The sequence below is a fragment of the Calypte anna genome, chromosome 1 (assembly GCF_003957555.1).
Source record: "Calypte anna isolate BGI_N300 chromosome 1, bCalAnn1_v1.p, whole genome shotgun sequence".
NCBI lineage: Eukaryota > Metazoa > Chordata > Aves > Apodiformes > Trochilidae > Calypte > Calypte anna.
In genome coordinates this window covers 15,260,970-15,277,675 of record NC_044244.1, presented here as the reverse complement: position 1 = coordinate 15,277,675, position 16,706 = coordinate 15,260,970, and the positions used below count along the sequence as shown (strand labels likewise).

General features: G+C 36.5%; 1 protein-coding gene across 2 annotated transcripts in view; it reads right to left on the bottom strand.

The window, feature by feature from the left end:
* CPNE8 (copine 8) overlaps positions 1–16,706 on the bottom strand; it is an 86,585-nt gene that overhangs the window by 43,977 nt on the left and 25,902 nt on the right. For both annotated transcript variants that reach the window (XM_030450704.1, XM_030450713.1), the window contains 3 exons: positions 14,172–14,275; positions 12,913–12,952; positions 10,107–10,183 (listed from right to left, as the gene is read on the bottom strand). In XM_030450704.1, coding sequence (XP_030306564.1) covers positions 10,107–10,183; positions 12,913–12,952; positions 14,172–14,275 — 221 coding nt within the window. The remainder of the gene's footprint in view (positions 1–10,106; positions 10,184–12,912; positions 12,953–14,171; positions 14,276–16,706) is intronic.

Genomic DNA, 16,706 nt, shown 5'->3' with positions numbered 1-16,706 from the left:
AACATTAAAGTAAAATCATACTTTAAAACTAAATGTATTTCTTCAGTTTTTCTAAGAGAACTAGAGGGCACTCCTGTTCTTCTGTTATGATAAAACACTAAACACTTATTGTTGGTTTTATTTTGCTTCTTAGTTTTCTTAATACTTTTACAAATTTTTACAACCCTCTACAACTTTAAATAAGTTTAGCAAGACCAACGATAAAGAACTGGTGGGAAAACAGCTCTTAGAAGCAGTTAAAAGTTTAGAAAACATTAATAAGAGAAATACTGCCCAAAATGTATGCAATCTCAATGAAACTCCTGTTTTGAAAATGATGTTTTAAGTCTGTAAGAAACACATCAGGGAATGCTGCTCCTATACCACTGCAGCCAATTGCCAGTAATCAGAGACATGAATGATCTCCTGGACCTCCTCAGTGCAATGTGTTAAGTCTGAATTTCACAAGGAAAATAGGGAATAAGGCAGAGTATTCAAGTTTTTTGTTCTGAAATTTCAAATGACATTTTACATGCGCACAAAACCTACAACACATTTCTATTTAATGTGGTAGGACTATTTATAAAGTACAATACTTAAGACCAAACAGAATAATTAAAACAAAACAAAACCAAAAAAACCACCAAAAACCAACCAAACAAAAAAACCCAAAAAAAGCCCCCAAACCCTGGTCATTACAAATGTTACACAGCATGAACCCCACAGTTTTATCAGCACCTTCAAATAATATGGTCTAGAAGCTTAGCCAGCTGCGCCACTCAAGCCTCACCCTGAGGGCAACGAGCGCTAGTGGTGCAATGAAGGTAATACAGTGCTCCAAGAGAGACTGACCTCTCTGCAGAGGTGCTCAGGACTGAGCTGAGCTTGTGCTTCAGGACTCACCTTTTATTGGCCCCCGGTCCTGCTCATGCACAGTGGGGGCCCGCCCTAATTAGGCACAGGTGGGCTTAACACAAGCTCATGCTCACTCCCTGGCAATTAGTGGCACCTGGTTGCCTCATTTCACTACATAGAAGCATCCACACTTCAACAGCCCAAGATCAAAAATTACCCACTTTAGATTCTGTAGCAATGGGATATCAAAACTGAAATCTCAGATTTTCAAAAGATGAAAAACATATGCATTTTCTATTTTGAGCAATACTTCTTGAAGCTTCAAAAACTTCTGACATTTGGTAGTAACAGCAGTAGTAGAAATGACTTAGTTATCAGGGTGATATTGACCATACATGGTAAAATGTTTCAAGGAACCAATGATGATCACCCTGGTTTTGACAGGGAAGGCAGAAATAGAAATTTTAGAATTGTAATTAAAAAACTCAGAAGTTCCTGGCACCACAGTTCTGTAGGTTATGGCAATGAAAAGAGAAAGCCCCAATATCAGAATTACCATTACAAGAACCAAAACTCTTCCTAGGGCATACTTGAGACATGGACTGAGAAGTGACAGTACTTTGAAGAAAATACAAAAAAATATTGCCTTTAGTATGGAAATTTATGTGGATTTATCCCACTTACAAAAGATTATTGTGTCAGATTCACATTGTGACAAATAAACTCTGACCATCTCTTGAAGAGCTGGAGGCCTGAAGTAAACTGGTGAGAAGCAAGCCCTATTTCTGCCAAACTGGTCACCAAAGAGTTGCCATTTGGTAGAGAACCTTGTGCCACCCTGCCTGCAATTATAACACATGGTACTCAACATCTGCCTGTCTAAAACTGAGATTTGCACATGAAGACATTTATGCAAAGTCAGGCTTAATTTCATCTAATGAACATGAAGGCCAAGGGATACCTAACCCCTAGAGACAATTGTGTCTGGAATGATCACTCTGAAAAATGAAAGAAACTGCAGAGGCAATCCCTTGAAAAATTTGTGTGGGCATGTTAGAAAAAAACCCCCCATTCTTCTTTATTGAATAAGCATGAAAGGTACATGCTGTATAGTCGTATCTGAATGCACTTGGGTAAGCTTGGCAGGGCATATCACCAAGGTTCTCCAGGACACATGCTTCGTAAAAGAAGGATAAGGTTATCATGATGCCTGGCAAAGAGGTCAATTGCTTCATTGAGATTAACACAGATTTTTGTTACAGAGCAAGAAGTTCTTATTATTCATTAACTAAATACCAAATGACCTCTACAGTTTGTGACACTATTAAATACAAACTCTGTATGCTTGTCTTGAGACTACAAGTATGAAAAAAATACTCAACATCTGCAGATACTAAGGAATTTTTTCACTTACCAATTCCCATTAAGAAAAAAAAATCCTTAAATGGAAAGTCAGTACCCTGAGAGTGCTCAAAGATCAGCCAAATGAAAAGACCTTTCACTAGTAATAATGTCTTGTGAGAAATAAGAATATAATTTCAAGCCAGTCTTATCACTGTACCGTGATAGATACAAGTTGTGACTCAGGGTAAGGTTCTCTGAGAAGGGGTTACAGGTCAGGGTTTGCAGAGAAATAATGATGTAATCTGTATTGCATAACCACTGTCAGCTCCAACACTCAGTGCTAGCTATCTACACTGAGAGAAAATGTCAGTCTAACTTTGAATAGGATGCAAACTAAATAAAGAAAGGTTTTAAATGTGATGAAGACTTGGGTTTCGGTGGGTCACTGAACACTTGTAGGCACTCTATAATGATCACCTCTTTTTGGATAGTATTTGAGGGAGCAATACTTGATCTGTATTTGTGGGAGAGAATAATTGGACTGTTAGAGAAACTGAACAGAAAATCATCAAGTGAAAGGCCTTCAACAATAGCTGCATGTCTCTAAACAAGACACCATCTTGAGGAGTCATTATTGTTTCCATAGAGAACAGATGATTCCATGGTTGAGACACCACTTCTACAGCATCTATCAAAATTTAAAGGACACTCAGAAGACCACTTGGGCTTTAACAATGACTGAAAGGAGAACTTTTCCAGAGTTGGTGAAAAAGTCAGAGAAAGATGACAATTTATCTGGGAATTCAAACATGAGAGGTTGAACAGAGATTCCATTTTTGCAAGCTGAAACTCCAATAAAGGAGAGGATTGAACATTTTTCAGAGCATTCAAAAATTTAGTTTTATACCTGAATTTACAGAACTTAACTCACTGCCACAGATAAGAGCACAGGACAAACAGGAAGTCCCAGTTTCAGGGTTCAGATATTTTTGCACCAACTATGTTCATAGCAAGATGACAGGAGAAAACTTTCCCAAATAGCCCAGCTGGCTCCAGTACAGCCTCATTAGCAGGCAATGGCACTCAGATGTGAATAACTACCATAGAATACTCATTAAGCTTTGCAATGGCTCTGCCTCCTCATTAAAGAGAATCCCTACAGGAAAGCACTTAGTAGATCCTGGAAGTAGCATTACTCAGTTATAAATGTGGCTAGCATCTTCTCTCTAGGAAGACATAACATATGAATACCTAATTTTGAATCATGTCTAGGAAGGTTATTCTCGAGAGAGAAAAATAAAGCTATGTAATTTCTGGAAGTAGATACATCTGTACCTCATCCTTTTCATGCTAATATTATTGAGGCATGAAAGGCCAGTCTGGGTAAATCTTACACATGCTGCTTCTCTTGAGAAGGCATTTAATTAACCTAGTAAACCAATAGCTAAAGAGAGCATTTCACTTACTTTGTATGACTAGATTTGTTTTCCAAGACAACTTATGCAGAGCAAATGTTCACCTCTGTACCTGGCCAGTCTGTAACATAAAGTGCAAGACTAAAGTATGATCTTGACCAAAAATTCTCACAGTCATAGGGATAAAAGGTAGTTCACTACCACACTGAAAGCAAGAGTCTTCTGAAACAGATGGCATCAAATTCAAATCTCTTACTGGTGTGACAGAGAGGGAGGTTCAGGAAACATCCTTGTATCTGCTAAACCAAAAGCCACCAGGTTTGTTCCTCTTGTGCTGAAGAGGTAAAATGCGCTGGTGCTTGTAAGACAAATAAAACTGCAAGTCTTGCCTGTCACAAAGGTGAAGAAGTTAAACATGTGCATGTGTGTATCTTCACTTTTCTGCTCACCAATGGTTAGTAGCAGGTTATACATCTGCCTGCTTAAAAGACCTCCACAATGGTTACCCTAAAGGTTTGAAATGCTTTACATTCCTTTTAATGAAGAACAAGAGTATCCTTTTGTGGTAGGCTTTGTAAGAAAACTTTCTCTGGTGATATAAAAATCTGACTAAGAGTTGGCCAGCTCATGGCAGCTATGGAGTCTTGAATCTCAGGAGGCTTTTGTAAATGTCAAAAATAGATAGATCTGAAATTTGAACTTCAAGTCTTTCTAATTTTAATTTTGAAAGAATGTCAAGAGCTTACTTGAATACCAGTCATAGAATGGAATTCAAGTTTCCCAAGCCGCTTAAATAAAGAAAAGTTCTACTGCAGTAGGGTAGATGATTGGGACTAAACTAGCACTGGCTGTCTTCTTTATTCATCCATTGGCAGAAAACAGAAAAGGCAAAATACTAATGAACTTCAGAAGTCCTGTGAAAAGAAAAGCTCTGTGACTTCAAGTGATAAATCACAAAGAACATTCGAGTTACATGAATGTGAACTTGACTTTATAATGAGAAAGATAAGTTCAAAGTAGTAAATATCCTTAGGAATGGAAGACAATATTGTCAATTGAATTACTGTTATTTGAGTATTAAGAGACAATAAAATGTCTATAAGCAAACAATCTTGAAATGTAATGGTTTAATGAATAAAATAAGACAACAAATGTCTCCTAGATACCAAAGTATCCAGACCTTAGACTCCAGAGGGAACAATCAACCAGGCACAGTTGTCTAGCCACAGCACTGTCAAAAGCACCAGTGACAAAATGAAACATGAACACTGGGTAAAGTTGGTAAAAAGTCATTAACACTTTCTCATTAACAAATACCTACCCACCACATGTATACAGAAATGAAGGTATTTTTCAAACTCTTTCAGGGGGACAACTGCTTTGCATCCATTTAGTCACTGCCATGCAACACACCATCAGAAGTCAGACCTGAACAACACTTGTTTAGGCAAGAGAAAATGTACTAGACAGGCCCACACAACTGTGAAATAACTGTAATACCTTTTTTCCATATAATCTTCACTGATATCTTTTCCTTTCTCACAGCTCATTTCAAACTTTAAACTTCATCTTTTACTCACTTTAGATTTCACTTAAGCTGTAACAAGTGATAACAAACTGCTAAATAATTTTATTCTACTTTTTCAAGATAAATTTCAAGAGTTTTCTCAGGAAAAAAAAGAAAGGGAAAAAAAAAAAGAAAGTGTAGCGTGCTGAATAATTTATCAATTTGAAGATGGGAAGAACTACGAAGGCCTTCAGGAAGTCAGCAAGATTTGCTTTACTAAACATGGGTGTCTTCAAAGTCAACACCTCTCTCTGACCAAGTCAGCACAGGCTTCCAGGAGAGTCAACAGCCAACCAACAACTAACCAGAGCAGTCAGTGGTGCTGCAGCAGTACAACTGACTGTGGCAATCAGCACAGGTTAGGCCTAGTAATAAGTGAGGTTTTATTTTAGTACAAGTAAACAAAACAGGGCCAACCTCTTGTCCTGATTGACAGGTCTTGTCCATGATGCTGAGAATCTCTTGGGACAGACCTGAACTGGGCAGGGGCTGCTCTTTTTTTCTGGGTTACTGGACTTCCCCAATACCCTTTGTACCTCTTTACACCTTTGTGGGTATAAAAATAGAATCATAGAATCATAGAATCATAGAATCCTAGGGGTTGGAAGGGACCTCGAAAGATCATCTAGTCCAACCCCCCCTGCCAGAGCAGGGCCACCTAGAGTACATCGCGCAGGAACGTGTCCAAGCGGGTTTTGAATGTCTCCAGTGAAGGAGACTCCACAACCTCCCTGGGCAGCCTGTTCCAGGGCTCTGTCACCCTTACAGTAAAAAAATTTTTTCGAATATTCAACTTGAACCTCCTATGCTCCAATTTACACCCATTACCCCTTGTCCTATCACTGGTAATCACTGAGAAAAGCCTAACTCCATCTCCCTGACACTCGCTCCTTACATATTTGAAAACATTGATGAGGTCACCCCTCAGTCTCCTTTTCTCCAAACTAAAGAGACCCAGCTCCCTCAGCCTTTCCTCATAAGGGAGATGTTCCACTCCCTTAATCATCTTCGTAGCTCTGCGCTGGACTCTTTCAAGCACTTCCCTGTCCTTCTTGAACTGAGGGGCCCAGAACTGGACACAATACTCCAGGTGTGGCCTCACCAATGCAGAATAGAGGGGGAGGAGAACCTCTCTTGACCTACTAACCACACCCTTCCTAATGCACCCCAGGATGCCATTGGCCTTCTTGGCCACAAGGGCACATTGCTGGCTCATGGTCATCCTCTTGTCTACCAGGACCCCCAGGTCTCTTTCACCTACACTGCTCTCCAGCAGGTCAGCCCCCAACCTATACTGGGACATCGTGTTGTTCTTCCCCAAATGCAAAACTCTACACTTCCCCTTGTTGAACTTCATCATGTTTCTCTCTGCCCAACTCTCTAGCCTGTCTAAGTCTCTCTGAATGGCCGCACGGCCTTCCGGTGTGTCAGCCACTCCTCCCAGCTTAGTGTCATCAGCAAACTTGCTGAGGGTACACTCTATACCCTCATCCAAGTCGTTGATGAAGATATTGAACAACACTGGTCCCAGTACCGACCCCTGAGGGACTCCACTAGTCACACACCTCCAACCAGATTCTGCCCCATTGACTACAACTCTCTGACTCCTTCCTTTCAACCAGTTCCTGATCCAAAATAGGTACGATTCCAAGGGGCTGATAGCCCCTTTCTCCTGGAACAGCCAGGGAAAGCTATTATTGGGATTCCCCCACCTGTCATTGTGCCTCTTCTCCTTTATTTTGCAGTCAAGTTTTTAATCATGTAACGTACCATGCCTCCTCTATTATACCACTTATACTTGCCCTCAAGCCCATTTCCGGAACAGGTTTTTAAAAGTTTAATATCCACAATGGGATTAAGAGGAGAATCACAAAACACTGTTGTCTAATAACCACAATACTTGCTGGAGTTAACCAATTTGTCTGATGGTATTAGATACATGAAAAGCTGATCAGCTGATTTCTTACTGATTGCTGGAGGAGCACGAGGGGGTGGCAGATAGGTTTCCTAAATTTGTTAAAATTGGCAATTATCTACTATTTCCTACTATTTCACAGTAGCCATAATCTATTACACAGTAATTTAACACTCATAATACCGATGCAGTCAATTTAAGGGTTTTGGGGGATTATTTTTTAGGGGGGGGATGTCAGTGGATTTTTTTGTTGTTGTTTGGGGTAGTTGTTTTTTAGGTTTTCTAAACAGTGTTATGTTTTACACAATATGTATTTTTTTGTAGAATACTGAAATTGAAGGATAGCTTAAAAGCTAAGGTTCATCTGCAAATGTTAATGACAAAAAACCCCAAAAACCTGACAGTTTTAGTGTTCACAGTTTGAATACTATCTTTTTCTGGGTAGTTTTTCAAGTTACTTGAATAAGTGATCCAAAGAAGTACTATTATTTCTAACATATATTATGTTACTGTGTTCACAGGTGTGATTTTAAGTTTAAATAGTGTGTCTTTAACGGTTTTCCTAATTTATGCTGCAGATACTGAAACCTTCCTCACCTGCAGAGTTAAAGAATTTATTTACCCTTAAATCTAAGTAGCTCCCAGTGCTCCCAGTCCCACCAACACAGAGAAGAGAAATAATAAGGAACATGTAGAGATATTAATAGATCTCTTTATGTATAGGGTAATTAAACCCTTGATTTAAAAATAAACTCTGTAAAAAGCAGAGGTGTAGTCCTTGGGGAGGGAAGGTGAGGAGAGATGGAGAGGTTGAGGGGGGGTGGCAGGAAGGAGTACTCAAGACTTGTCATAAAGACTGAGTCTTTAAAAACAGTGATCAGGTGAGTGATCTGTATGTGGAGCCCCTCAAATTCAGCAAAGATGCATTTATTACTGACCTCAATTCTGAATATTTAAGAGAATATGAATCATATTGCTAAGAGATGTTGCAGCAGTACTGATCACAGCAATCATGGAATTCAACAAGTGAGCTAACATCTTATATTTGTTACAAATCCATTTGAATCATCTGCAGTTGGCTGAAAATACAGGAAACTAAATAACAGGCTTGTTTTGATAAAACACTAAGTGAAAATGGTTTTGCAAAGACTTCAGGCTTTTTCTGTTATTCAGTTTTTCAGCATGAAGTGTATGATAAATGAGTCTTGCTGAATAGCTGAAATTTACCTTTGTACAAAACCCATGATTAAAGAAGGCCATTGGAAGCAAGACATTTACAGACAGAACACAGACAAGTCAAATGGACTGGAAGGGCATAATTACAGGAATGCCTCCCCACAAACCAGTGCTAGCCAGCCCCTTGCATCTATGATTCCAAAGGATTTGTTTTTGATATGGATACATCTCAGAAATTGAATTAGATTAAATCCCATTAAATATTTTCTGAACATAAAATAGAATTAAAATTTACCATAGTTTTTATAATGGACATATTTCTTTAACCTAATTTTAGTCTTTGTGATTTCATAAAGCCTCAGATCAAACTGAAGGAAAACTATTTAAATTCTCCTTAGGTTTATCAATTTAAATGGTATGTTCTGAATCATTATTTCATCCAAAAAGAGTTCTAGAGACAACCTGAAATTATTTTTTGGCATGAAAATATAAAACTTCAGATGCTTCTCCAAGCTTGCATTGAAATTGTAAAAACTTCAGAATTTAATTGGATTCAAGTATTGCAAAGAGTTTTCAGGATGACAGCTCAACACTTCAATGTTCTGGAAAGAGAAAATGATAGCTATTGTATGTGGGTTTCCTTGAAACTGGCCACTGTTTCCACCAAGATGAAGTTTAAGGTCACCACCACAGAACATCACCATGCTATTTGATGCCAACCAGAGAAATGCTTTCAAAATTATTTTACCTAGGACACTAAGTTCTTTACATAAACAAGAAAAATGCTCTAATAAAATCCAGGGAAAAAGGTACCATTGATGTATTTTGGACAAGGATAATAAATACTGTCTTCTGAGATTTTTCACAGGACTTCAAAACTATTACTTAACTAATGTTTCATTATGAAGTTGACAGGTAAAGGGTACAAGATGTACATGAAAAGGTAATCAGTGTATAAACCACAAAAAACACTAAGTACAGATATTAAAAGGTCACCTGAGTAACAGAAATGGCTCATTACATCAAATACATACACAGAAGAAAGTTATATTGGAACATATTTCTGAAGATTTTCCTATCAGATTAATCATACATTATTCACAGAACTTAGGAGGGGTTTTTGTACTTTGATACTACAATAGTATCTAAGTACATTCTGTATTTTACAAACCATTTTAGTTTTTTTACAAACTGTTCTAGTTCATCCAGAAGTTGTTTCTTCTTAATTGAATACAAAAGCAGAGTATGTGCCCTGTGTGGTGTTTTCACCAAAGTTTGGCCTAGAATAATATAATGCTTGTAAAGCCTGAAAACAATCTTCCTTTATAAGAAAATCAGTGATGGAGATAAGTAAATGAAGAATGAGAAAATAGAAAAAAATAGAAGAAATAGAAACAGAAAATACTTAATACTCTGGACTGCCTCATCATTTGACAATTGTAGTACTGTGAAAACTAGAAATACAATTAGCAATGTTGGATTTGAAACAGTGAGGGTTTTCTTTCCTGATGCTTGAAGAAAAGGCAATAAATATTTATGATGCTAATTTGCAAACTAAAAAGAAAAACATTTTTAAGATTAGTATACTCAAGCTTTTTCTAATGTAAGATGTAATGCAGTTGGCAAAAATGCTGGATGAGTTAATTCCTTTGCTAAATGTTCAAATGGAAACTAAATTACCATAATCTGTAAAGAAAGACTTCTATTGTACCTAACAAAGTTATTCTCTCTTAGAGAACATGCCTGTCAACTCTGTGTATCAAGATACCTCACAGCAAAAAAACCCCAGAATGCTCACCTCATTAAACAGTATGTATGCATCCCTCATCCAACATTTCTTGCATGGCATACTTACACAATTGATTTTTCCAGTCTGCTCCCCTGTGATCCAACTATTTCCCCCAGTGTACAAAACATTTGTCCCAAAAAATCCTGTAAATCAGTAACATAGAAACTTTAAATTCATATTTCACATTGGAGAAAAAAAAAAGGTTTTAATTTATCTAGACTGTTCACTATTGTAGAACACATTATGCTGAACATAGTATCTTAAGAGTAATTATGTAATAATAAAATAGACTCACTACTTCATATTTTACATCATTATAACATTTAAAGAATTCATTTTAATACACTCCACTTTCACTTTTTAGATTGCCCTTTTTATCAAAAATCAAACTAGGATGGAAAAAAATTAAAATTGTTGGAAACATAATTGGTTTTTTACCTTCTTTAACTAGGGTGTTTTAATTAATTTCTCCTTTGTGAAAAGATTCTACATGGGTTCTGTGAACTTCTTGGAAGTTAATTATGTTGGCAGAAATTCAAGTCTGTGCAGGATTTGTATGGGCATCCTGGATGGACAGCTGTTAACAGGCATTGCTTTAATCACAGATCTTAATTTTTTATAATTTATCTATACTACTAAGAATCAGCTAATTTTCATATTATATCTCCCTATAACATAAGCCCCTTGGGAGGCAGTCCTGAAGGGCAAAGAGGTTCAGGAAGGCCGGACATTCTTCAAGAAGGAAATCTTAAAGGTGCCAGAGCAGGCTGCCCCTGTGTGCCAAAAGAAACTGGCAGGGGAAAAGACTGGGTTGGCTGAACAGAGAACTTTGGATGGAACTCAGGAAAAAGAAAAAAAAAATTTATGGCCTTTTGAAGAAGGGACAGGCAACTCTGTATTTTTTGTTTGTTTGTTCATATGATTAATTCCTATTAGTTCCACGGTCTGTTATTAATGACAAATGTTCATTTTTCAGTTGTTTTTTTCTTAAATCAGAAAGAACTTAATGTTTATGGTAAATCTAAACCATAAAAACCATAAACAAAAAGTCTAATTTCAGGTAGCCAGTTTTATAAACACTACTAACAGAGAGCTACGATGGCAGCACTATCTTGCCTGGTTACTTCATACATCCATTACAGAACTTGCTTAATTTGCCTCTCATTTTCCAAAAACTAAGATGAAATGAAACTTCTTCAGGTTGACTCTTTTTTTCATCCCCCAAACTTTTCAACAATTACATGATACTGCCCAGTAATTCCAAAGGAATAGGTCAACAGCTATTTTTATCAATAGGGAAGACCTTATTCTACATAAGCTGCCTATTACACCTGAGCAGTCTTGCTATTCAAATTTTTCATAGCTTGTAAAATTTTTCATAGGCCTGACACTTTTTAAAAACACTGAGCTCCCAGTACATGGATACAAGCAAAACTGTGATCACTTTCCACCTACTCACTGCCTGAATTCTTAAGAGCTATGGGAAAGAGATGCAGGAATTTGGCAGGAAACAAAATAAGCCAGTCCAGCCTTGAGCACTTAGGAAATGATGGAAATTAATTGCTTAGTGTGGTTAAGAAAGACATTTCCAGCTACCATCTTTCACATGGTACTCAGAGCTGTCATCATCTTCATGTGCATAATACTAGATGGCATAGTTTAGATGTCTTCGACACAGATACAAAAGTCTACATCAACTTGTACAGATTTCCTCTTAAAAACAATGGAGGGAAATAGGTATTTCTGATGTTAATGTCTAAAGAATAAAATTTCCCTCCACAACTGAAGATTCCAGGAAATGGACACTGTTTAAAAAGCAGGATCTAATGCAAACAAGTCTGCTTAGCCTGTACTAATTAGAATGTATGTAGGAGGTACTTCCATAATCCAAGATCTACCTGAATAGTCTTCAGAAGAACATTGGTTGGTTTTCTCACTAGTATGTCCTTTTTTACCATGGGCTCAGCAAGGTAGTCAAACCTTCAATTTCTGTTCCAGTAGTCAAACAATTAAATGTAGGCTATATATTTGCATAGTCATTGCACTTCCACAGTGGCTACCTTACCTTGTGTCTTATCTTTTTTTCTTAAACCTTAATTAAGAGGTTTTTGTACAAAGAAGTACACTTTGAGGAAAAAATAGAGGAACTCAGATGAACTAGTTACTATAGAAGTTCAAAAAATCTTGGGCAGATATCAGGATGAGGCTTCATCCTTGTTGAGGATAGCACAGAGAAGACTTCTCTTTTTCTGCATCCTCCTAGCTGTTACTGCAGTTATTCAGACTACCATGATGAAATACACAGAAAAGTTTTCCACGGGCCTTACAGCTTTACAGGGATGATCTAACTGGAGACCAATGGCTAAAAGTCTTATCTTTCCACTGCAAAGCACACACAGACACAAGACTCCTTCGATTATTCTCTTGTCTCCAGATTCGTAAAGGTTCTCTTAACAAGCCCATCCTGTATTTATTTAAAAACATCTCTCAGAAGTCTCTGAATTATACTCTTGCTTCTTTAAATTTTCAAGTAACTATTTAATCCTCTCCCTTTCAAGATAATATAAGCATAAAAGGTTTCTACTATTATTAACTAGGACACAAAATATGTTTACAGTTTTTTGGACTCAGAAGTATCAACAAAAACCAGCATATCACCTATTTGAAAAGGTACAGATGTGTGGCTAAATATGCCCATTACAGGATGAATGTCCCATTTTAAAATTATACTTGGGAGCATTGTGTAAGTTATTAAAGACAACACAAGCATTTGTCTCTATGCAGCTAGTATCACAGTTAAAAGAAAATGAACATATTTAGGAAAGTGTAGGCATTACTGCACAAAAAAGGATAATAGGGAAGAAAAACTTACATGTTTTGATAGGTTAGGGCTTTTTGAGTCAACATCGTAGCTGGAAAAAAAAAGAAAAAAAGTTATACCAGAGTTACCAGACAAGGTAAATGTAAAGAAACAAAAAATCTAGCAATTTTTGTTTCAACATGTGAAATTTATACTGATAACTGAATGGAAGTCTCACCAATCAGGAAGGCAAACTGAATCATCACAGATGATGCTAGCTATATTAAGTGAAATAATTTTCAATGAAATGCAGATTCTGATATTCCTGTTTGAAAAATGAAAGCTGCCTAAAACCAGAAGAATAATTAAAAATTAATCTTAGAAAACAAATTAACTTGTAAATTATTTTGTTAGGTAATATCTCAGTAATTTGACTAAGTAAATAGAAACAAATGACAGTACACTAACTCACTTTTGATATGAGTGTCTCTTGTTCTTTTCAATTTACCATAATTTCATTCTTCCTACATTAGAAACAGTTATTTAGTTCAGAATAGACCTGTGTCAAGGTAATGCAGAACAGCAGCTGAAAACAGTCACAGCTTTCTGATAAGTACCAAGTATGTTTGATATTTACAGCTTTTTGTAAATAAACAAACAGGAGTCCATTTCTCTGAGTAAACAAAGAATCTAATAGGAAACCATATTTTCCCTTCCAGGTCCAACTCCTTTTCAGAGAGAACTTATCCAGAATTCTTCACAGACATTTCTTTCTTTGTCCAGACTGAGCCTAGCCTTCTCTTTAGTGGTTCATTTTGTTTCATATTTTGTTCATACCTGTTATCCTACAAGGAGCAAGAGGCAAACAAACCAAGATTCCTACACAGCTCCAACTGTCAAAAGCCATCTACTTCTAGAAGATTGCTTGCTTTTAAAAATCTTATAGTTTAATATACTTAGATGCATACTGACATGTATTTTAGAACAGAAAATTTTGGCTCTGTACTACTTACACTTTTTTTTTTTTTTTTTTCGGACAGTGTGTCCATACCTGCTTCATAGGCTATGCTGCAAGAACATTTTAACATCTTGACATCCTTACCTTTCTCACTATTTTCTGAAAATAATGTTTGTTTTCTAATAGTAATTGTTACAAAACTCAGTCATTATTTGCTACACATTTCTTTCTGAGGAAGCAATGCTAAATCAATAATGCTCATTCACGTATTCCATGTAAATATATGCCGCCTCTTTTCAGCTTAATTTTATACTGGACATGTTTAGTATGTTTACAGAGGCTGCAATATTAAAGTGCAAGGTGGTTAACTTACAAATCAAATCGCAGATTCTCTCTCTCTTCAAAGAAGTAGTCCATTATAAACTTTCTTACAAAATCTGGATTTAAAGTATTATCAATTACTTCTGTTCTTCCAAACTGTAAAACAAAAGCATAAGCTTAAGCCACACACTATCATTATGTCTAATTAAAGAGACTGACAACACCAGCAATATATGAAATAAAAGAGAGCCTGTGAAAAATTCTCTTAAATAGATGCCATGAAAGAAAATTACTTCGTCCACATTAATAGATCAGTTATCTGTAGATGAAGACAGACCAGCAGAAGACTTAAAATTTCAATATAGGGTAGTGCACACCTGGTATCCTATTACCTAAACTTTATAAACATCAGCTCCCAAAGCTGATCAGAATCCACAAAAATTTGGGAAATAAATTCATTAACATAAAAATCCATCGTGTCCTCAAACAAATAGCAGCAGCAAACTAAAGCTTGCATATATTGCTTATTTCAGATAACTTTAAATATTAGGGAACATAGCCCTTCCAATAGAATTGTATAATTTTTGCATTATCCAGTTCCTGTTTCAGTTCAGCTCTCTCATCATCTCTCCTCTCTCTGAGATTTCTGCAAAATGTCTTTTCTTTCTCGTGTTTACAGGAAGATCCTCAGCTCAAGATGAAAATATTTTCATTTAAAAAAAATAAGTAACTTTTGACTGACTTCAGTTCACATAGAGATATAAAGACTGACTGTAAAATATCAGTGAGAATTTCATTGTTTCAGCTGTTCTTTCAGGACAGTCAGATAATGAAACAAAAAAGAATGAATTATTAGTTAAATGAACATTTCATTTTGTCCTACACCTTGAACATAGAGATATTTTTGAATACAGCCTTCTGAAAAGCTTGTTGACATTCTGCTGAAAGATCTTAATTAAGGAGTCCCTAAAAATTGGAATTTGGTAACAAAGACTTGAATGACTCAGAAGACGACCAATCCCTTCATTTACAGGCCTCAACTAAATCAATAAACATGGATAAAGAAAGAATAAACCTTTTTGCAACTTAAGATTTTTGAGATGCATTTCCTACAAAACGTTCTCATATTACAGATGTGAATCTCACCACTACAATCTCTAACAGGAGCTTCCCCATCTTGGCCCTCAGACTTAATACACACATGGTATGAAAGGACAGAGCATACTCAACTTCCTCTTCCTCTCAAAATTAAGCCATTTCCTTTCACTCCTTGATTATTAAAACAAAATACCAAAGAGCTCCAGTCACATTATCTGTGTGCTTTAAAAAAACTCCCTTACTATCAGCAACTCTTCTTTCTCCTTTGAGTGACTGTGCATGTGTGCATTCAAGCTGCAGGGGACTGACTCCCAGCACCATTCATTCACATAGATCTTATGGAGAAGTGAGCCTGTATCTAAGAGGGTGACTGATTTGCAAAAACCAACTACCCCCCCAAAGGTCTGAGATATGTGAAGTTGTTCAACAAAGTTGTAATACCTTCAAGACACAGCTCTAGAATCTCAGGAAAAGGCAAAATCCTCAGAAGTGATAAAGTGATGATTTGCATCTTCACAGTGTTCTTGAATCCTGTTATGTACCTTAACTTTGGCTATGCTGTGAGATGTTCAACTGAAAAAGTCTTATTTAGAGATCTCCGTATTCCATCACTTCTTATAAAAGACAGAAGCAAAACTATCTTCCCGATGAACAAACACCATCTCTAAATAAAAAGGCAAAAAAATTATAAATATTTAACATGTAGTGTCAGTGGACATACTCCTTATCTAAGACTACACATAATTTCTTAAAGACTAGAAGGAATGATTCCCTGGTCTCACTGGAACCAAGAGTTTCTGGAGTATGTCCTAAGGTACACATTGTTTAGAAAACAAGTTTACTTATTAGAAATCTCTATATATTGTCAGCTCTCCTAAGCCAAAGCAATATCTATGAAAGGGTCAAACATTATACAGACGGGGGCAGGAGGAATTTCCAAAATCTCTCCAGAGTGATGAAGATACCAAACATTCAAAGTAAAATCCTCATCTCTTGAGAGGACTATCACAGGATGCACAAGATCCTGGAAACAGAACAGAACATGAAGGAATAATTTGATCCTTAAAAAGTAAATCTGTTGAGAAATGATCCAAGGCATGGCCTAAAATGTCAGGATAAAGTTGATAAGCAGAATGCTGTAAAAAACCCTCTCTTAAACCTACACTGGTGACTACTGTGGTCAAGCATTCATCAATAAGAATCAATAGCAGTGGTAGAAAACTGTAATTTCTATGGGAATAAATACTGGAATTTTTATGACTTGTCTTGAGTAAAGGGCCTTCTTGTCCCTTCTGAATAGTAATGTTCAAATTTTATGTACCTTCAAAGTCTCCAATCAGTTTCCAGGTCAAATAAATCTCAATATTTATAAATAAAATCTCCTCCTGTCAGGATGCATGTTTTGTAACATTCAACAGAGTTGGGAGCCAGGAAAACTGAGAGCTAGAACAGCTGATAAAATAAAATATGGAGCAGTATTTAAGCATTT